At 43.8% G+C, this 23,814-nt stretch overlaps 1 protein-coding gene across 1 annotated transcript in view; it reads right to left on the reverse strand.

Moving 5' to 3' along the window:
• The window catches only part of arhgap10 (Rho GTPase activating protein 10), a 168,413-nt gene that overhangs the window by 112,374 nt on the left and 32,225 nt on the right, over nucleotides 1-23,814 (reverse strand). The window contains exon 2 of the mRNA XM_033017799.1: nucleotides 549-644. Coding sequence (XP_032873690.1) covers nucleotides 549-644 — 96 coding nt within the window. The remainder of the gene's footprint in view (nucleotides 1-548; nucleotides 645-23,814) is intronic.

Consider the following 23,814-nt stretch of genomic DNA (forward strand, 5'->3'; position numbering starts at 1 on the left):
GGGGTGAGAGCAGTCCTTGGCGATGCTGAGCGCCCTTCGCAGACAACGCTTGCTTTGGACAGACTCAATGGAGGGGAGCGAGGAACCGGTGATGCGTTGGGCAATTTTCACCACCCTCTGCAGTGCTCTCCGGTCGGAGACAGAGCAGTTGCCATACCATACTGTGATACAGTTGGTAAGGATGCTCTCGATGGTGCAGCGGTAGAAGTTCACCAGAATCTGAGGAGACAGATGGACCTTCTTCATTGTGAAGAAATTAGTTCAAAAGGTTGGTATTCCAATTACATAAGGAAAATGCTATTAGGAACTAAGATGGAACAATTTCTAAAGTAGTGGTGCCCTTAGAATATTTTAGCAAAGGTTTCAAGAGAATTGCAGACAATTTCTTGCATCTTTAGAATTACAGCTGTTTCTGCAGTGATGTGACATTAAGCCTGACAAAAAAAATCTAAACCCTGCATGTCATTTAGGAATCGAGAACCAAATCACATTTTCTTTGCTTCAAGCAACACAAAGTGCAAATCACTTTAGAAATAGCATCTAGTTACCTATAGATCGTTCATCATCTGTCTCAGCATCCCCGATAAACTCAAACGAAAACCCTCCAAGAGAGTGAGCAAATTTCTGCTGTGCTTCTGAAAGAGCTGCAAGAAAAAGACAAATACTTTAGTTAAGCATTTCTAAAATACAAATATAGCATTTCCATCCAAACCTCTAAAGATTCAGCTGCACACATCTATATACTTGTAAAAGTCTTGTCGTGTGTGTGGTGTGGGGGTTGTGTGTGCGCGGTGTGTGGTGTGTGTGTGTTGGGGGGTGGTGTGCGTGTGTGTGGGGCGTGTGTGTGTGTGGGGGGGGCGTGTGTGGTGGTGTGGGGGGCGTGTGTGGTGGTGTGGGGGGGCGTGTGTGGTGGTGTGGGGGGGCGTGTGAGGTGGTGTGGGGGCGTGTGTGGGGGGCGTGTGTGTGTGTGGGGCGTGTGTGTGTGTGTGTGATTGTATTTTCTCCAAAACGGTACACAATAGCACAAATATTTTTGCAGAACCTTACTCAGCTTTTTCCCCGTCATCGATGTAATAAGTTTCTTTCAGATTTGATGTTATATTTCACGTTATTGATATTTAAAGTTATTTTAAAGAAAGCCGATTTTTATAATATTAACTGAGGGGGAGACTCTTCCAGCAGCTTCCAGTGATTATGTCACAATGGCATCTCACACTTGTCCAATCACAATGGGATCTCATTTACACAAGCTGCCGTGAAGGTTCCGAAATCCGAAAATGACATCACAATGTGATCACTGCTGCCAATACACAAGCTATGAGTGTTTTTACAGTGTTGTAAGGAGAGGGACATAGTGGGGGAGTTAAAAAAGTTTTAAAGTAACATTTAAAAGTTGGATTTCTTCAAAACTGCACTGGCAGTTCGGCAGTTATGACATCACAATGCCCTACCGGCTACAATGTTTCTATCCCAAAACACTGAGTCCTTCACAGCAAATGTTCTTTAGGGAAAGAATCTGCCAGACTAACCTGGCACAGCAAAGTTTAATGATTAGAATTGGATAACAAAAGATGGTCTTGTCAGTGGCACCTACATCACATTAAAGGGCCAATCCCACTGCGGGGACCTAATTTGCGAGTTTGGAAGAGTTTAGGAGAGTTTAAAAAAGTGTCATGGTCTTGTTGTATCGCCGAAGTAGAACACCTCCTAAGACCTCCTTCGACTATGTAGAGAACCTCCTATGAATATGTAAAAGACCTCCTTCGACTACGTAGAAGACCTCCTTCGACTACGTAGACCTCCTTCGACTGTTGAAGACTAGCTTCGACTAGCTTCGGGAAAATTGGACACCGAATAGTCCAATTCGACAACCACCTTCGACTATACTAACACTATCTACGGCTACCTTTGATTGCCTTCCATTACCTACGAATAACATGCCGAACTACTTCGACTAAACCTACAAGTAAAAAAATATCAATTTTTTTCTATGCCGAACAATCTTTACTCGCGGATTCAGCATGCTAAAAAATACTCCTCGACCAAACTGAGGCCTCAATTATGCGGGAACTTCTTTCAAGCATGGAGGAGAGTTACATAGACCTCCTAGGACCACGTGTTGACCATGTTCCGAGTTTGAGTCGAGCGCAAACTCTTCTAAACTCGCAAATTAGGTCCCCGCAGTAGGACAGACCCTTAAATCTTTGCGTAACTGCATTTTTAAAAGTTTAAAATTACCTGCACAGTTGGGGGCTATGGGTGAGTGGTGGAATATTGTATTGGGGGGGATGGGTTGCGTTGGGGGAATAGGTAAGTGGTGGAATCTTACGCCGGGGAACGGGTTGCATTGGGGATCAGGCCTCCCGTGTGATAGGGACCAAACGGGTGAGTGATATAATCTTACATTGGGGAACGGGTTGCGTTTGGGGACCAGGCCACCGGTGGGGGCTATGGGTGAGCGGTGGATTATTGCGTTGGGGGGAATGGGTTACGTTGGGGGAACGGGTGAGTGATGGAAACGGGTTGCATTGGGGGATGGGGCCTAACGGGTCCCACTTGGACTAGTATTATATGAATCACACATGAAAAATAATTCTTAAAGATATACATTGGACACATTATTAAATGAAATCCACAATGATGCTCATCTGAGCAAGACAATTTGGGCTGAAGACTTTCCTAAGGGTATACTTTGATGACTTGTCCCAAAGACATCCCACAAAATGTCTGCTTACAGTCAATGCCCACAAACATTGAAATACAAACATACAGCACATAAATTGAAGAAAATAGGAAGTATCAACAAACAATGTGCCGACATTCAATTTAAGTTTTTACTATTAACATTGGTAATCATCCAATAGCAGCTCTGTTATCACAAAATTAAGCTGGTTTAAAAGTTTAATCAGGATATGAAACATTCCTGAGATTATTCATGGATTTAATTTTGCCACAATAGATTTTTAAAAAAACAAGAAATTTAACAGAAAATGTGCTCATTCACTTGCCAATGAGTTGGACTTAAAAAAAAAAAAAGGCCTTGAAAATCCCTCAGATTTCCCATGGAACTATTTTCTTTGTAATCTGAAACCAAAATCAAGGTACATAGATACATAGACAATAGGTGCAGGAGGAGGCCATTCAGCCCTTCGAGCCAGCACCGCCATTCAATGTGATCGTAGCTGTTCATCCACAATCAGTACTCCGTTCCTGCCTTCTCCCCATATCCCTTGATTCCGCTAGCTCTAAGAGCTCTATCTAACTCTCTTTTTTAATGCTCTAATTCTCTTTTGGATGGGTTTTTTTTAATTGCCAGGAAGCAAAACAATCCAAAATATTCACACAACTGTCCAAGTAAAAGATTCCGATCCATTACTAATCTGGTGTAACAATAGAATGAATTACTATAAATGGTGCTTAATAACCCGACATAAATAAACGATAAAATTATCTTTTGGTTCGTTCTCCATGTTTTTTTTTATCCTTCAACAGTTTAGAAAAATAAAATTGACTACAGCAGACATCTGAAGCTATACACAGGAAGTCTGAACACAATGAAAGGCATTTAATCTTGTTACTGCAAGATCAAAACATTGGATTCGAGCCATTTTCTCTCTGAGCAGCACATCATAAGAAATAGTTTCCTTTTGGAAAATATAGACTCGGTATGACCCTGTTGCATTATTTATTAACTGGAAATAAACATGAAATGTGTTAACAATGTTCTGAGATTATACTCAATTTCCATAAAATCAGTGGTGAGATAGGGCAGCACGATGGCGCAGCGGTACAGCGCCGGAGACCCAGGTTCGATCCCGACTGCGGGTGCTGTCTGTATGGAGTTTGTACGTTTTCCCCCCGTGACCTCATGGGTTTCCTCCGAGATCTTCGGTTTCCTCCCACCCAAGACGTACAGGTGTGTATGTTAATTGGCTTGGTATAAGTGTAAATTGTCCCTAGTGTGTTTAGGATAATGTTAATGTGTGGGGATCGCTGGTCGGTGCGGACTCCGTGGGCCGAAGGGCCTGTTTCCGTGCTATATCTCTAAACAAAACTAACAGACGCTTTGGAGTAGTGGCAGGTAAATATTTGAGAGTTTGGAGATATTCAGCAGAGCAGGGTGGAGGACACTGAAATGGAGTGAGATAGGAAGAAAAACAGTGAGAGGAAGGAGGAGAAAAAGAGTTGGAGGTGGTGGCAAAGAAGGGGAAGTAATGTGAAGACAAGAGAGGTGGTGACAAAGTGGACTAGGACAAGCAGGTAAAGAAGGGAAGAGCAACATTGGAGGAGAACGTAGCATAAGAAAATGAATTTACAGGGGCAAAGAAATATCTGAAGGAGGATGGGTTGAAGAGGAGACGGACGATGGACAAAAGGAAAGGTCATGGTGAGAGATGCTGCCCCATAGCTCTAGGTATCCTAGATTTGGGGTGTTCCTTGTGCAGTTTGCAAATTCTCCATATGGCCACACAAGGATCTGCTAGGTGGCTCAAATTTCCTCTCATGTTCCAAGACGTTCTCTGAGGTTAAATTACAACTGTAAACCACACCTTAGTGTACAAAGAATAGATTTTTGGTATTACAAATATATCCACCTCCTTCTTAAATATACATGAAATAACCTAGAACCCAAAAAAATAGCAGGTGCTGGTTAATACACTAAAATACACAAAGTGCTGGAGTAACTCAGCCGGTCAGGAGAACGTGGATAGTGACGTTTCAAGTCTAGACCCTTCACAAGACTGAATGGGGGGGGGGGGGGGGGTTCGACCCGAAACTTGGCTCATCCATGTTCTCCAAGGATGCTGCCTGACCTGTTGAGTTACTCCAGCACTGCGTCCTTTTGTATAAAATAACCTGACCTTCGTGGACTTCCACGGTAGAGGAACCACAAGTTCACCATCTCCTAGATTGCCTCCAATTTTGATTCTAAATAGCATTCGTCACCCCTGGTTCTGCTCTTCCCAACTTTCAGGAAATCCAATATTTACCTAGTCTTACTAGTCCCATTATAATTGTATTGGTTACTTTGAGATCGCTTATTCTTCTGCATTCCAATAAACATAACCTAATCCCCCCCACATCCTCAAGTTTACGGATGATATTCGCTCACTCATCCAATTTAGTATGTATATTGTGCGGCTTAAGCACTGATCCTTGCAGCATCCCATTCTTCATTATATTTTAAGTTTGATGGCCTGTCAACCTCTGGCCACAGAAACGAGAAAAGCCAAGAGCTCTGGATTTGTATTGACTTTTGATAAGATCTTAGAAACAGAAGAATGATTTGCGTCAGATTGTTTCCATAAATGCACCAGGTAGAGAAATTGATGGAATATTGAAGTTAAATTGGATGAACCTCAGATTTACAGTAAAGATCTAAAGAGAGCGATACCCAGCGATAGCTATCCCATGGGGAGGATACATTTTTTTTTTTAAAGCAGACTTTGTTATATAGCGTTCTGTGTGGTGTGATATCATGCATTTGCAATCAAAAATACACAAGCCATTTTAAACGTTTCTAATATTTTGTAATTGTACTCACTTTTGCACAAATGTGTGACATTAATATTAGCTGTCAACCCTAGAACAAATCTGGGCACTCATAAAAGGGATCTGATTTATTTCACTGGAAGTGGATTTCTGAGCTGTTATACCTTGGGATTTCCACCAGAGGGAAAAAACTAACACTGTACACTAACTTCCTCACATAGCTGCTATATCTCCCGAGCTCTTTCCACACATCCTGTTTTTTCGATTGAATGTTTATTGTTGGACCTTGGCCATCGGCTATCTGAAAAGCTTATTTGATTCCCTATGAGCATGACGAAGCTTCCCACCCAAGAATGACTTATATTTGCGTTTAATTAGCTCTTGGATCACCTGGTCATTCTCAGCAAACTAGTCTTAGCTTTTCCCAGACGAGCCAAGTGGCTTCACAGACGCTAAGTATGTTGGAGTTCAGGGCAATGAAGACATTATGCGGGTCCAGTTATTTGCAAGTGGTCAAGCAGAGGTATTGTCTGAGAAGAGCCACATTTGCACAGACTTCAAGAAATTCAATATCAATTTTCTTGCAGACGTGCTTCATTGCGTACAAGCCAGGCTGCAGGGGATAGAACAATTTAGGTCTACGACAGTTCGGCACTGACTGCCACCTAGTCGTCGTGAAGCTGATGCAGGTATCTTACAGTCTCTTGTTCAAACAGCAACAGTACTTGAAGAGTGCTGGGGTCTGGATCAAAGATGTCACAAGATACTAACTTCTCTCTGAATGGACAGGGTGTAGATGATGACAGGGCGTGCTCCAAGCATTTTGTGAGGCTGGCAACACCACTGGAATAATTTTGCTAAACATCTTTCTTGCCAATCACACAGTTGCAAATTTGCTCCCTTCATCAACACGATCTCTGCAAAATCTTTCAAATCCACTGGCAGAGAAAGAAACCTACATTAACATTGCCTTCCAGATCACCCGTCGCAGATTCAAGATTCTAGTTGCATTCATTTTGCCAAACAGGGAGGCAACACCATTCGCATACCTAACATCATAGGCCAGACAAACAGCAAAAGGTTTCTCGGTGGACATAAGAAGTACTTCAAGAATACCTAACTCCCTATATATACACACATCCTGCAGGATCTCATCACTTTTTCTGCCCGTGTCAGTTGTGCCACTATCCACACGACTTCTCACTGCTCATCCTCCTCATTGAGAATGTTCTTCAGCCACTCCGATTCATCCTGGACCCTGGCACCGGGAAGGCAACACACCATACTGGAGTGCCATTTACAGACACAGTATTTCCTGACTGTCCCCCGAACCAATGAGTCTCCCATCACTATAACCCTAACTGACTTTGCCCTGCCCCGCTATCCTGCTGCAGCTCTCCTCTTCACTTTAACAGACTATTATGCAAATTGGTGTATTTTGGGTTTAGGAAGGAGGATTTTGTTTCAAAAGATTTTAATTCATATTTACACTTATGAATGCAAGTCCCATACATCTGCTGAGGATGACACGAGCCAAGTAGAGATTTCGCACATCACTGCAGGATGGGACAACATTTAGCTGCTGCATATTGATGTTTCATTTCAAAGTATGGGAGTATAAACTAAGATGGACAACAAGCGCAACCTACTAATTAAAAGCTAAGTACAGGCAGTCTGTGCATTATGCAAGGGTTCCATTCCCGCCAACAGTCCCCAGACTGATTTCTCAGTAAATCAGAAACATCCGTGTTCTGCAGTATCCCACATTATATTGCTCTACATATACCTGCATTGTTTCATTTCACGGGATAATCACCCTAATGCTACCCATAATTAATGAGATATATACTATATCAGTCTAATGAATACCATGAAACATTTTATTGCCATTACTAGCTTAAAGATGAATTTAAAATGTCAAGAGTATTTTATTGTCATGTGTCCCAGATAGAACAATGAAATTCTTACTTGCTGCAGCACAACAGAATATGTAAACATAGTACGCTGTAAACAATATGATAAACGAGAAAGGAAAAAAAAGCTCAGTGTGTGTGTGTGCGCGCGCGTGTACATACTCAAAAAACAAACAATAGTAGTGCATTAATAAGTTTATTGTACTTCAGAACTTATTTGTGGTTGTAGTGTTTAATAGCATGATGGCTGTAGGGATGAAGCTGTTCCTGAACGTTAGAGTTTTCAGGCTCCTGTACCTTCTTCCCGATGGCAGTGGTGAAATGAATGTGTGGCCAGGATGGTGTGGGTCTCTGATGACGCTGGCGTTTGCCTTTGAGGCAGTGACTCAAAATCCCTTCGATGGTGGGGAGGTCAGAGCCGGTGATGGCCTGTGCAGTGTTCACAACTTTTTGCAGTCTTTTCCGCTCCTGGGCGTTCAAGTTGCCGAACCAGGCCATGCTGCAACCAGTCAATGTGCTCTCTACTGTACACCTGTAGAGGTTCAAGAGAATCCTCTCTGACATACCGAATCTCTGTAATCTTCTCAGGAAGTAGAGGCGTTGATGTGCTTTATTTCTAATTGCATGAGTGTGCTGGAAAGATCTTTGGAAATATGCACGCCCAGGAATTTGAAGTTTTTGACTCTCTCCACCATCGTCTCGTTGATATAAACAGGATTGGCATCCTCATCTTTCCTCTTCCAAAGTCCACAATTAGTTCATTGGTTTTACTGATATTGAGAGCCAGGTTGTTGTGTTGGCACCATTTGGTCAATCAGTCAATCTCACTTCTCTACTCTGACTCATCACCATCTGCAATTCGTCCAACAACGGTGGTGTCGTTGGCGAACTTGAAGATGGAGTCACATTATGGCCGGCTACACAGTCATTATAGAGTGAGTAGAGCAGGGGGCTGAGCACATAGCCTTGAGGTGCTCCCTTGCTGATTGTTAGTGAGGAAGAAGTATTTCTGCCAATTTGAACATGCTGTGGATGAGGAAGTCGAGGATCCAATTGCACAGGAGTGCGCAGAGACCCAGCTCTGTGCGTGTGGGAACCAGCTTAGAGGGGATGATGGTATTGAACGCCGAGCTGTAGTCTATACACAACAGCCTGACATGTGCTTTTATTATCCAAGTGGTCCAGTGCAGAGTGCAAAGCCAGTGAGATCGCATCCTCTGTTGGCCTGTTGTGATGGTAGGTGAACTACCATCGCTGAAGGCGGTGGAGGCGGGTTCTCTGGATGCTTTCAAGAGAGAGCTAGATAGAGCTCTTAAAAATAGCAGTCAGGGGATATGGGGAGAAGGCAGGAACGGGTACTGATTGGGGATGATCAGCCATGATCACATTGAATGGCGCTGCTGGCTCGAAGGACCAAATGGCCTACTCCTGCACCTATTTATCTATAACTGTAATGGGTCGAGGTTCTTGTTGAGGTATGAGTTGACATGCACCATAACCAACCTCTCAAAGCACTTCATCACCACAGACGTTAGTGCCACTGGTTGGTAGTCGTTGAGGCATGTCACATTACTCTTCTTGGGCACCAGTATTATTGATGCCCTCTTAAAGGTGGGAACTTCAGGCCTCAATAATGAGAGGTTGAAAATGTCCACAAAACTTCAGCCAGTTGGTCTGCACAGGTTTTGAGAACTCGACCGGGTATACCATCATGTCCAGGAGCTTTCCGAGGGTTCACCCCCGAAGGATCTTCAGGCGTCGGCCTCTGTGACTGTGATACTGTATGGGGGCTCGGGAAAGCACATCGGTGTTCTCCCTATCAAAGCATGCGTAGAACGCATTGAGCTCGTCAGGGAGTGATGCTTCGCTGTCGCTTGAGCCGCCTCCGATTTCACCTTGTAGGGGGTGATGGCATGCAAGCCCTGCCACAGTTGCCAAACATCCGCCCCATCCCCCAGCTTTGAACGGAAGGCCCTTTTGGCCTTTTTGATGGCGGTGTCTAGGTCGTATCTGGACTTATGGACCTCTGCGTCACCAGACCCGAATGCCCGGGATCTGGTCTTCAGAAGAATGCGGATCTCGTGGTTCATCAATGTATGGGAGAATTTGCATGGTTGGATTTCCACAAGTCAGGTCATTCTGTATTGTATATGTGATATAGCTGGGTTTCATTACACCAAAGATTGCAATGAGAGATCAGACCAAGTGAATGGAAAGAATAGAACCTCTCCTACTTTATCTCAGGAAGAATTTCAAATCAGGAAGAACTTCAGTTAAAAGATATCTGCTGACATTCTTACTTAAATTGCCACATGGATTGTTGAATCTTCATCCCACCTAAAAGTGCAGGGAAGAAGAGTATACATTATTGTTTTGAAATATACAATCCTGTGATTAAGTGCATAATCAGAATGTAATGATATGAATCTGTTTCCCTGTCCTTCAAAATGTTATGATATATTTCCTGGGACTACCATTATAGGTAGTTGAGATAGGTACCATCGCAACGTTTCACAAACATTTACATGGTCCACGGATAGAAAGGTTTAGAGAGATAATGAGCCAAATGCAGGCAGATGGGACTAGTGTAGATGGGACATGTTGGTCTGTGTCAGCAAGTTGGGCTGAAGGTCCTGTTTCCTCACTGTATAACTCCATGACTATGACTAATACCAAAGAGGGCATTTGTAAAATAATCTCAACCAAGATTATTTTTAATCAGAGATTCCACAAGAGGTTGAGACAAAAGGAATGCAGATGCGGATGGGTCTCGACCCAAAATGTCGCCTTTGTTCTCCAGAGATGCTACCTGACCCACTGAGTTATTTCAGCCCTTTGTCTTTTTTTCCCCCATTAGAGGTTGTCATAAACTTTATTTATAGGTCCCTACCTGGTCGGTGTGGCAGCCTTTTTCCGGGCTGCCCGTCGACCCGTCGTCGTGGCCTACCAGCGGGCTTGGAGCGCCGTTTCTTGGCGGGAACCACCCAGCACCTCGGCCTGCGTGGCGGCACTGCATTGGAGCGCTGGAGCGCTGGAGCGGAGCGGAGCGGAGCGGGCGATGCCTTGCCTGGGTCGCCGCGCTGGAGCTCTGGCGAGCTGGACCGCCGTGAGCAACATCTCCGGGCTGCGGGTTTGCGGAGCGGAGAGACGGCGTGCGTAGAGGCGGCAAGGCGGCAGTGCGGAGAGCGGGCGCCGACTTTTTCATCTGGAGCCTGGGAGCTCCAAACCGGCGCGGCCTTGACGGCTTCGGCAGCCGCGGGCTCCAACCAAGAAGCGGCCGTTCCAAGTGGCCCAGCCGCCGAAAGGACTCTCCCGACGCCGGGGCAAGACCACCCGGTGAGAACGGCCAGGGACATCATAAATAGTCGCGAAAACCAGGTGAGGTCCAAATTACAAAAATAAGTATAAATGATAACTCAGGCTCGGCTTTAAATTTTGTAAACGTCTTTGGATGCGGGGACTGAAAATGGTGCTCACCTGTTGTGAGAAAAGGATAAACCTGACAACCACATACTAAAAAGCTTAATGTGGTTGGTGGGATGGTTTCCTGAGACAGTCTAACAGAAAACTAATTGCATTTGGAAACACAACATGTTTGGCTATTTATTGAAAATTGGGAAGAATGCAGGAGAATGGGGTTGAGAGGAAAAGATAGAACAGCCATGATTGAATGGTGGAGTAGACTTGATGGGCCAAATGGCCTGATTCTGCTCCTCGAACTCGTGAATTTATTTGGCAAGATGACCAGATTCGAGGCGAAAATCCCATTCCATTAAATATATTGTATGAATAGGAATCTCGCACAGGTGGTAGAAATACATAACCCTTTTGCATCCCATACGGAGAAAAAAATCAAAAGCTATTTATTGACAAATAAATTATTCTTTCACATATCCTACATGTTTGTGTTACTTTCTTCCCTAAAACGGAGAATTGATCAGTTGGTGTCAATAATGAGGTATCTTCCTGAATGAACATTATAATAACCAACTTTTCTCCTGCAACTGGCCGATATTCAAAGATTTGGGTTACAAAAGTATATTCTTGTGGAAAATCTTATTAAAAAGTGCTGCCACCACAACACGAAATTTTGAATTGCAGCCAAATAAAAATCAGATATTAGCCAAATGAGATAATTTCTGAAACTCAGTTGACCTGCTGCTGTAATATAATCCAATCTTCCAATATGTACAGGTGCACAACCTTTTATCCGAAAGCCTTGGGACCAGACACTTTTCGTAATTCGGAATTTGTCGGACTTCGGAATGGAAATTTTTTTGCGTAGATTTTAACGGCTGGCTCAGTGGTAGAGTGCTCGGCTCATATCCGCAAGGTCGCGAGTTTGCGCCTTGATTCCGGCAGTTCCTCGGTCGCGAGTTTGAGTCTTCAATGTAGTTTTTTCTTGCAGAATAAATGTCTGTATGAAATGCAGTGTGTTGAATGAATTCCTGAATTTGTAAATGCGACCGCAGCATTGAATCACCTCTCGCACTCATCATGTCACCCTAGCGGGGCTACATGCCCTTAGGCGGCCTAAGGCGACATTTTCACACTCTTATATCCGTGTGCAGCAGAGGCGACGTGCGTTTGGCGCCAAACGTGAGCTTTGGTGAGCAGACGACATCCTGGAAAAAATGTCCGGTTTCTTCCAGGTAGGCGATATACCCTCCCGGGCAATATACCCTCCACTTCTCTTTTATGAAGGGGATTTAGTTCCCCTTTCTTCCAGGACCGACCGGAGGTTCCGCTGTCACCTCTGCGGGCCGCCCTCGGTGAACGTCCTGTCCCCCTGTCCCTGGGAGAGCAGGGGGCGATCAAACAGCACAATACCCCCCCTCCCCCTCCAACTCCAGAGGAATCCGCTCCCCGATGGGCCGCTACGGCGACAAGTGGCAGTTCGCCCACAGCCCGAGCTGCGCGACCCCAAGAACAAGACGTACCTTGCACACCATCAGCTTCTGCCCATACGGGGAGCGTGTTCCTCTGGAGCTGGAGCGGGGCTGGGCTGGAGTTGCTGATCTGGGATCTCCGTGCTTGCAGTGGGCCTGGGGGTCGGTGTCCCGATGAGGGGGCTGTGGGCGAACTGCCACTTGTCGTCGTAGCGGCCCATCGGGGAACGGCTTCTGGTGGTCCTGACGTCTCCGGCCAGTTTGCAGTTTTCCTCTGGAGTTGGAACGGGGCTGGGCTGCTGCTGGCTGTGGGTCTCTGGGATCTCCGTGCTTGCTGGGGGTCGGTGTCCCGTTGGTCCTGACGTCTCCGGTGACTGGCACTGACCTGCTAGTATCGCCGACATGAAGACAGTGCATAGCCCCCGCACCGGTGCAATGGGCGGGGAGCTGGAGAGGGGAGGGAAGGGGTCACACACATGGCCGGGAAGCAGAGGGGTGTAGGTGGGGTGAAACTGAAGGCAGCGACAAACTGCTGCTGCTGCCTGCCCGCTGAGTTAAAAAGTTCCCACGCAAGACTCACGATACACTGTGTATCGTGCTACCGTGGGAACTTTTTAACTCAGCGGGCAGGCAGCAGCATATTGTCAATTATTAACCCTCCCGCGCAATATACCCTCTCACCTTCTCTTTTATGAATGGGGATTTAGTTCCCCTTTCTTCGAGGACCGACCGGAGGTTCCGCTGTCACCTCTGCGGGCCGCCCTCGGTGAACGTTTTCAAGGACCTTTCTTCAAGGACCGAAAAAATGTCCGCTATTCGGAGGTTTTCGTTATTTGGATCTTCGGATAAAAGGTTGTGCACCTGTACTTCCAATTACAACACATGAAAACTTAACTTCAAGTACCAAAAAAACAAAAAGCTGGAGGAATTCTGAGGAAGGATCCAGCACCAAAACGTTGTCTGTCCATTCCCTCCACAGATGCTGCCTGACCCGCTGCATTCCTCGAGCATTTTGTTTTTGCTCAGGTTTTCAGCATCTGCAGTTTCCTATCTTTTCTTAACTTCAAATCCAAAATGTTGCCCAATCTAACGCTGTACTTCACTGAAATTATGCATCAAGATTATACTTGAGAACAGCTTTGATTTACAAAATATATCTAGTCACACCCTACTGCAGAGAAAAGAATGTATTGCACAGCTTGAATTCTTGGATATAACAGACACATCACCCAAAATAGATATAGAGTCTTCTACACTTCCTGTTCCCAAGCAAGAATGCAAATACCAGCACATGATTAATACACCGGAGTCAGTAATTTTAGTCCTTCATCTTGAAGTGTAAAACACTTAATCTGATAACAAGCAAATACTCCATGGAACACTTTATCAATTCAAATAAGCATTCACTATTCTTCATGTACATTAGGCTGCCAGAATTTACTAATTACTAATTTAATGGAACAAAAGCTCACAGTTTTTTTTAATGTTATATAGCAACAATCAAAGTTATGTTTCAAGCCCACAGAAATATAAACGAGTCAAATAAGAATAATTTCATCAAAGAGGGAAGAGACAGAGACTTTAAGATTTTGCCTTCCATCACAGTGAGGAGGTGCTTGGTGAACTCACTGTGGTGGATGTTAAATTTGTGTTGATTGTGTGTTTTTGTCATTTTTATTATATGTATGACTTCAGGGAAACGAAATTTCGTTCAGACCGAAAGGTCTGAATGACAAAATAAAATTCAATTCAATTCAATTTCAGAGATTTGTTATTCTCTGGGGCATTTGTTTGAATTCAATGTGGAATAAAGTGAAACTAGCTTACTTCTGACAGCTGCAAATAAATAAATAAATGAATAAATAAATTGATAGCCATTCAAATGCCTGAATCATAAGCATTTGTAAATCACATAATTTTCAAGATGCCAAGTAGAAGTAGATAAGATGCTAACTGTAAACGATTCATTTCTGCATCACCTTGGTCCCACCCAGTTAACAGCTGGTTACATCATTCCACATTCCATAATGTGAAATCACTGAACTAAAGCAACTACATGAGCACACTGTCACCATATTGTTGGAAACTAATTCATCGGCTTCAAAAAAGAATCTGATCTAAATACATAACAAATGCTCCCCAGAATTTCGATTCATTTCACTGCCCCAGTCAAAATTGATCTCTTGACCAACCTTAATTATCCTTTTCATTATTTGTTTGCATGACCTTGCAGCGTGCAATCCAGGTGCCCATTTGTATTGACTTACAATACAAATGACGCTTCAAATGTATTAGTTTTAAAATACTATGGACATCCTAGGGTCAAAAAGAGTGCACAAATATGCAAGCCTATTCATGGTACAAAGAAAAGTGGTAGTGTTTTGATATATTAACCTCTTATTCTACTTTCTCACAACTCTTGCAAATCTGCGTTATCTTGTTCATAGGCCATAGGAGCCGAATTAGGCAATTTGGTCAAATGAGTCTACTCCGCCATTCATTCATGGCTGATCTCTCTTTCCCTTGCAACATTAAAAAAACAGAAAAGTAAACCAACAAATTAAAACAAACCTTTAAGAGCCAGGTTTGAATTCAGTTTAATGTAATGCAATAAAAAAATCTCTGATCATTCTCAAACAAAACTAAAACAGTTTTGGTTCATTGCAATAGTATTAGTATTAACTATGAATGGATACAAAACAAATAAAATCAAATTCCTCGAGACAAAATGGCCGGAACAATGCATTCCTCAATCGTTCTCAGTCATCGGGTGGCGCCGCTGCGTCAGTCATATCGACTTTTTTTTTAGTATGTCTAAATGTATGTGTTAATGTCTCTCGGTATGTTTTCATGTGGGGGTGGTGGGGAGAAAAGGGAGAAACCGTTTCCAGTCACTTATCTCGGTGGAGATGCGACTTTTCTCCTAGTTGCATTTTCGTCTCCTTCGTGGCTTAACAACTTGGATTGTTGCGGCCTTTCCAAGTGACGGCTCAGAGCTTCCGCAGCAGGTGCGGCGTGGACTTTAACGGAGCCAGAAGAAAGGCTCTGACGGCCGGCCTGCTGACTTTAACATCGCGTGGAGCGGACTTTACCATCCCGGAGCCAGGGATCCCTTGCTGGGTGACGCCGGAGAAGAGCTCCGACCGCTGGCCTGCTGCGGCCTATAACAGCGAGAAGCCGTGGTCTCCGGTAACAAAGTGGCCGATTCCGGCACTCCAAGCCGCGGAGGAGTGTGTTCCATCTATCCCGACGTCGGAGCTTCGATCATCCTGACGAGAGGGCCTGTACATCGGGCCGTCCATAGCGGCGACTGCAGAGGGTCAAGGCCCCAAACACAGGTGAACCAAAGGAGGAAGACTAACAACTTTATTGCCTTCCATCACAGTGATCACTGTGGTGGATGTTTATGTTAAATTCTATCGTTCTTTTGGAATGTGTTGTTCTTTTAATTGTATGGCTGTACGGCAACTCAAATATCACTGTACCTTAATTGGTGCATGTGACAATAAATGTGAATCAGAATCTGAATCCGATTTATTTTATGCAGACAAATTTTCAACTTCTCAGTAAGTTGTGCGTGACAACCTGACTGCCTGGCTTCAGATTCTAGCTCCATCCAAGTACACAGATCATTTGGAAATACCCTCACACACGGCCATACTTCATTAATCTTACAAGCCAAATCGAGTGACTTTGTATATTTTTTGTCGGTTGATATTTTGCAGAACTGTACAGAAGTAATAATATGGAATTAAACCATTTAGGCCAACCAGTTAATGCCACAACTAGGCACCACTCCCAGTCAAGTTCAATGCTTTCTATGCTTGTTTTGAAAGGCAGAACATCATATTGTAGCTCCCAACAACACGGCAATCTCAGTCACTGAGGCCCATGTTAGGACATCCTTCATCAAACTCAGAGACTGAGTCGCTGCTCGTCCCTGTGTAACTCGATCCTCGTCTTCCTCATTGGCAGATCACAATCGGGATGAATTTGCAACATTTTCTCCTCAATAACTATCAACACAGGAGTACTTCAAGGTTGCGTGCTAAGTCCCCTCTCTCCTTACGCATGTTTGAGTAACCAGACAGTTCCAAAAACCATCTTTAATTTTGTCAACTATACCACTGTTGTTGGACGAATGATGGGTAATGAGTCAGAATATAGGAGGGAGATTGAAATTCTGATTGAATGGTGCCAGAACAACAATCTTGCTCTCAATGTCAGCAATCCAAGGAGCTGACCTTTGACTTCAGGAGTGGAAGGCCGAGGAACCCGAAACTGGTATTCATTGAAGGGACAACGGTGGAAAGAGCCAACCGCTTCATGTTACTGGGCATGCATATCTTCGAATCAGTCCTGGGCCCTGTACTTTGATGCAAATCACAAAGAAAGCTCTTCATTGCATCTCCCTCCCTACAAGATGGAGGAGATTTGATATGTTAATAAATTCCTGCATTTCTGCGGATGTACAGTGGAGAGCACAATGACTGTTGCATCTCAGTCCGTCACAGGTACTGATCGCTTCACCATCAAATTAATGTATGGGAGATGCTTCCTCGATATTTTACCCAAAGGGCACTAAGGACTATTGTTTCTTCCTGTTCCTTCCCCTCTGAACTTATCTCAGTCTTTGCCGTTAACCAGTCTCCCCTTCTCCAGCTCCCTCCCATCTACATCTGGGACACTTGCATAGCCTCAACATTTAGTCAACTTTCAATTCCCTGGCCATGGGTATGAGCCCCACCTTTACTTGTCTATTCATTGGCTACGTGGAACATTATTTGTTCCAATGCTTCCCTGACTATCTCAGCAATTAACAGCATTAGAATTGTCAAATCTTTCCATCATAACCACTATTGACCAGAAAGTTATTTGGATCTGCGGCGTAAAACTGTTGCTACCAGACTCAGGTAAAACAGTTTACCAGATGTGCAATCTGCACACTGCTTTAAATATTCAATGCCTCTAAAACCAGCACATCAGGGTGCAGTGTACACATATAAAATGCATACCAGCAACTCATTTTGCCCTTCCTTGCCAACTCTTAAACTCGTGACTCCGCAAACTAGAAGAACAAAGGCAGCAAACACACGGGAAGATCATTGCCCGCAAATTCCCCAAATAAAGCCAATATTATCCATCCGCACTAGGAAATATGATTGAAATATGATCCTCCTGAAACTACCTGCCTCACACTCTATCGTTCTTTTATGGTACTGTCTGTAATTGGTCAACTTGACAATCAATTCCTCAAGCATACTTTTGGTTAGACAATAAATGCTGAACTCAATTCTGCAATGGAGCTTTAAAAGAAAACACAGCCCTAGCCAGCTTTACACTGTAGTGATTATTTCCTCTTCACCTCACCAAAAGATAAACCTAAAAGCAAGTGTTCCACTCATTGTTTTGATAATACCTTCACATCTAACATGGAGGTCCTTTAACAATTTTTAATTTGTAAGCCTTAGCATGTGGACAGTACAGTGGTGCAGCTAGTTGAGCTGCTCTCAATTTCAGCAACCTGGATTCAATCCTGATCTCTAATATTGTCTGTGTTTGTAATTTTTTACTGTGACTATGTGGATTCCTCCAGTTTCAGTCTATATGCCGAAGACGTGTGTCAGTGGATTAATTTGCTACTGTAAATTTCTCCTCGCATATAGGCAAGTGGTAGAATACGCGCAGAATAAAGTAGGGCTGCACGGTGGCGCAGCGGTAGAGTTGCTGCCTTACAGCAAATGCAGCGCCGGGGACCCGGGTTCGTTCCTGATTACGGGTGTGTTTGTACTTTCTCCCCGTGACTTGCGTAGGTTTTCTCCGAGATCTTCGGTTTCCCCCCCACACTTCAAAGACGTTACATTGGCTTAGTAAATGTAAAAATTGTCCCTAGTGTGTGTGGGATAGTGTTAATATGCAGGGTTCGCTGGTCGGCACGGACCCGGTGGGCCAAAGGGCCTGTTTCTTAAGGGGTTGGACAGTCTAGATGCAGGAAGATTGTTCCCGATGTTGGGGAAGTCCAGAACAAGGGGTCACAGTTTAAGGATAAGGGGGAAATCTTTTAGGACCGAGATGAGAAAAACATTTTTCACATAGTGGTGAATCTCTGGAATTCTCTGCCACACAAGGTAGTTGAGGCCAGTTCATTGGTTATATTTAAGACAGAGTTAGATGTAGCCCTTGTGGCTAAAGATATCAGGGGGTATGGAGAGAAGGCAGGTACAGGATACTGAGTTGGATGATCAGCCATGATCATATTGAATGGCGGTGCAGGCTCGAAGGGCCGAATGGCCTACTCCTGCACCTATTTTCTGTTTCTATGATGCTTGATGGTCAGTCTGGATTCGATAGGTCAAAGAATCCGTTCCCATGTTGTACTGTTCTGATGCTGTATAACTCCAAGGTGATCTTTTATTCCCTTATTAGTAAAGCGAGCAGCCAAAGTTGTACGCTTATACAGTTTTGCTGACGTGCCAAAACATCTTATGACACTTTGCTGTGTGTCAAAATCAGATAGCAAATCAAACACAGTATCATGGTAAATGACCATGACTACAAAATGATTAGTCTTACTGTGGAGAAGTTTAGGTGGAGAAAAGTCAGATAGCCGTAGGCAATGGTGGACAAAGAATACTGGTGATAAGCAGGTTGGCAAAACTGAAGCAGAACAGAGATCTCAAATAGTAGATATTGCACTCACTGAACAATGGGATCTGCACAGATCAAAGAGTGGGAGTGTCAATTGATTCTGCAGAATGCATCAGCAAATACTCAGTGTGAATTTAGGGTTAACCTGACCAGATTTAATGTAAAAGCCTCTTTCACATTCGTTATTTAAACGGATATTGTTTGAATTGCAGCTTTTTTGTATGCTTTTACTACATATCTCTTGCAATGCTTGCAGTTATTGTACATATCCAATTATTCCTGAACTGGAGAGACAGATAAGGACCATAATAGTGGTGGGTCTGGAGTCACAAATGCCACACCTGGCAGATTTTTTCCCATGATGCACAACAGTGAGTTTGATGACCTTTCATGAAAATTTGGTTGGGTCACGTTCAGCTTTATTGAGCCAATCTTAAATTTCAGATTTATTTAATATCTTGAATTGAAATTCCCCTGCTACCATGCTGGGATATGAACTTATGTTTCTGGAACAATGGTCTATTAGTCTGCTGCAAGTCCAGTTATTTAACCAACTGCATCAGAATATTCACATTGACACAAATATTTTGTAAAGCCCGTAATCAGCTAACTTGAACAGCTGTCATGTTGCACCCAAAAAGTCCACAGCACCACAGATGCAAATAAATCTCTACGACATGGAGAGCAGAGTTTCAGTGAATCAAAAAACTTTCCTCTTTGCACATAATCCATACTGTGTTTCAGGAATATAATCCGGGAGGTGTGTTACAGGATCTCCTCCCTGTTAAATCATGTTATCAAACGAGTAACTGCTTTGTGGCATTGGTCAACACAGCATCCCTTCAGCAACTTGCCCAATTTGATCTAATAAATCTTTACTCTTCATGCTTCCCGGAGCTAAGACAGTAACAGAGAAAACAGCAATCGTAGCATCCACATGCTCGTGATGGCCTTGCACTGGATATAATTTAATCAACATTAACCAGTCTAGCAGCAATTCAACACGCATCAAATATTAATATCTAGCATAGAAATTGTGTGTTGTTTTATACTTTAACAACACCTTTCGACAGAGCAGTGAAAGTACATGACGCCTTGCAACATTTAATAAGTAAGTTTATTGGCCAAGTATTCACATACAAGGAATTTGCCTTGGTGCTCCGCCCACAAGTAACAACATGACATAGTGACAGTTACGAATGACTCCGAAAACACTAAACATTAATAATAATAAAACATTAATGATAAAACACCATTGATCAAGCATGTGAACCAACAAAATACCAGATCAAAGGGAGGCTACATATTTTTGGCTGTTGAGCAGAGCAACTACTCGTGGATAAAAACTGTTTTTATGTCTGGCTGTGGCAGCTTTGACAGCCCGGAGTTGCATACAAGCGAAGCAAGTTATCTTATTCTGTCACTTTGGTTTTCTGTTTGTCAATTCTTGACAAAGCAATTAACGTATCACACTACGCCTGGTCAATGTGAGAATTGTGTAATTTTACAATAAAAGTAAACCATTCAACCCATGACCACTTTGACTACTCTGTGGTTCCCCTTCCCCCCCCCCCCCCCCCCATACTATAAATTATTTCTAGAAACCCTTATGTATTCTGCTTCCTTTATCATTTTGATTTGATCATTCCATGTCCTACAAATATATTGCATAAAAAAATGAACTTTAACTACTCCTCCTTCATTTTCCAAAGCTGCAGCAAATACGATGGTCAAACCTGGGTTTGAAATTTAATCAAACAAATGAGTATTTTTGATGCAATCTCTATTCGTTAGCCCGTATTTTAGAATAAATATTTGATACAAGTGTTCTTTCTAAACGGCAACATCTTTAAATTATGAGATATAAAAGGAGAACTTGCCCATAGACTTCCTCATCTGAGTACACGCTGCCCTGCCACTTTGAAAATTATCAAGATAAATATCCACCATAACTTCTTTGACCAACCTTTTAATTTAAGAAACCTATAAACAGCCTTTTCAACTATTGCAAAATAAAATCAGTGGAAAATATTGACATCCTTTCCCAATGGTGTTGTAGAATGCAACCTAGAGGAGATACAAGAATGTGCCCACATGGTAGAAAGCACATGCCCAACATGCTACACATCATTGCTTTATAAAGAATTAGATAACCTAAAAGCTGCAGATACTAAAAACATCTCGATCTAGACGAGTCATACAGCGTGGAAACAGGCCCTTCGGCCTAACCTGTCCACATGGACCAACATGCCCTATTTACACTAGTCCCACCTGCCTGTGTTTGGCCAATATCCCTCTAAAGCTATCTTATCCATGCATCTGTCTAAATATTTCTTAAACATTGCAACAGCACCTGCCTCAACTACTTCCTCTGGCAGCTCGTTCCAAATAATTACCATAGTTTGTGTAAAAAAGTTGCCCTTTGTGTTCCTATAAAAAACCTTCTCACCTTAAGCCTACTGGTTCTTGATTTCCCTACTCTGGGTAAAAGACTATTTATCCAATTTATTCCTTTGATGATCTTGGACACCTCTTTAAGAATACCCTTCATCCCCGTGCTACAAGGAATAAAAACAGGTTCCTAGCCTGCTCTCCCGATTGCTCAGACCATCGAGTCCAGGCAACATCCTTGTAAATCTGTTCAAGAAGGAACTGCAGATGCTGGAAGATCGAAGGTACACAAAATTGCTGGAGAAACTCAGCGGGTGCAGCAGCATCTATGGAGCGAAGGAAATAGGCGACGTTTCGGGCCGAAACCCTTCTTCAGACTGATGGGGGGTGGGGGGGAGAAGGAAGGAAAAGGGGAGGAGGAGGAGCCCGAGGGCGGGCGGATGGGAGGGTGGGAGGAGACAGCTAGAGGGTTGAGGAAGGGGAGGAGACAGCAAGGACTAGCAAAATTGGGAGAATTCAATGTTAATGCCATCCGGACGCAAGGTCCCCAGACGGAATATGAGGTGCTGTTCCTCCAATTTCCGCTGTTGCTCACTCTGGCAATGGAGGAGACCCAGGACAGAGAGGTCGGATTGGGAATGGGAGGGGGAGTTGAAGTGCTGAGCCACCGGGAGGTCAGGTTGGTTATTGCGGACTGAGCGGAGGTGTTCGGCGAAACGATCGCCCAACCTCCGCTTAGTCTCCCCGATGTAAATCAGCTGACATCTAGAGCAGCGGATGCAGTAGATGAGGTTGGAGGAGATACAGGTGAACCTTTGTCGCACCTGGAACGACTGCTTGGGTCCTTGAATGGAGTCGAGGGGGGAGGTGAAGGGACAGGTGTTGCATTTCTTGCGGTTGCAACGGAAAGTGCCCGGGGAGGGGGTGGTGCGGGAGGGAAGGGAAGAATTGACGAGGGAGTTGCGGAGGGAGCGGTCTTCGCGGAAGGCAGACATGGGGGGAGATGGGAAGATGTGGCGAGTGGTGGGGTCACGTTGGAGGTGGCGGAAATGGCGGAGGATTATGTGTTGTATTTGCCGGCTGGTGGGGTGAAAGGTGAGGCCCAGAGGGACTCTGCCCTTGTTGCGAGTGCGGGGATGGGGAGAGAGAGCAGTGTTACGGGGTATGGATGAGACCCTGGTGTGAGCTTCATCTATGGTGGCGGAGGGGAATCCCCGTTCCCTGAAGAACGAGGACATTTCCGATGCCCTGGTATGGAATGTCTCATCCTGGGAACAGATGCGGCGTAGGCGGAGGAATTGGGAGTAGGGGATGGAGTCTTTACAGGGGGCAGGGTGGGAAGACGTGTAGTCCAGATAGCCATGTGAGTCAGTGGGTTTGTAATATATGTCGGTCAGGAGTCTGTCCCCTGCGATGGAGATGGTGAGGTCAAGGAATGGTAGGGAAGTGTCGGAAATGGTCCAGGTGTATTGGAGTGCCGGATGGAAGTTGGTGGAGAAGTGTAAATCTTCTCTTCACCCTTTCCAGTTTAACAGCATCTTTCCTACAACACTGTGACCAAAGCTGAACACAATACTCTAAATGCAACATCACCAATGTATTGTACAATTGTAACAGGACCTCCCCACCTTCTATACTCAAAACTCTGACTGATGAAGGCCAATCTGCCTTTATTATAAATAGAAACATCCTGTATGGTTTTGTTCTTTAAAAAACTTGTATTGACATATCCTACCATCGCACTCTTACTTTGTTTCACAGCTATGTTCCAACCACAATACCACTCCTTCTTTATCCCATTATGTTTCAATATTTTTGACAATCCTTTTCTATGGCATGTTAGGGATCTCCTTCTGCTAGGGAAGTTACCCATGATACAAATAACAACCAAGTAAAAACTCTGCAACTGGATAATTAAAATATTAAGAATAATGCTGGTAACAGAAATTAAGCAACATCTGTGGAGGCAGTAAACTGGATTCATTCAGCTGGTGATAGACAAAAAACACTGGTTTGGCAGCAGCTCTGGACAAAAGGAATAGGTGACGTTTCGGGTTAGAACCTTTCTTTTGACCCAAAATGTCACCTGTTCCTTTTCTCCAGAGATGCTGCCTGACCCACTAAGATACTCCAGCATTTTGTGTCTATCTTCAGTATAAACCAGCATCTGAAGTTCCTTCCTACTCATTCAGCTTTATCGGGTTTTTTTTTTGGTTTTTTTTTTTAAAGATTGAACAATTAAGTTTTAAAAGTTTAAATTTTACTCAAAACGATCCGTCAGATTTCTCCTTTTTTTAAATTCGGAACTACAAATTCTAGGAATTTAGTTCAAATCTCACATCTCAGTGCGCCTTAACCTCAGGAAACCACAGATCCCCAAATTTACAGCAATGTTTAGCGGTTACACAGGCAACTGCAAAACTGACATTTTAGCAATGTAATTGTAAAATCATCCTCACCAGTCATTGCATTCAGATGCC

This window comes from Amblyraja radiata, chromosome 1 (genome assembly GCF_010909765.2).
Source record: "Amblyraja radiata isolate CabotCenter1 chromosome 1, sAmbRad1.1.pri, whole genome shotgun sequence".
Classification (NCBI taxonomy): Eukaryota; Metazoa; Chordata; class Chondrichthyes; order Rajiformes; family Rajidae; genus Amblyraja; species Amblyraja radiata.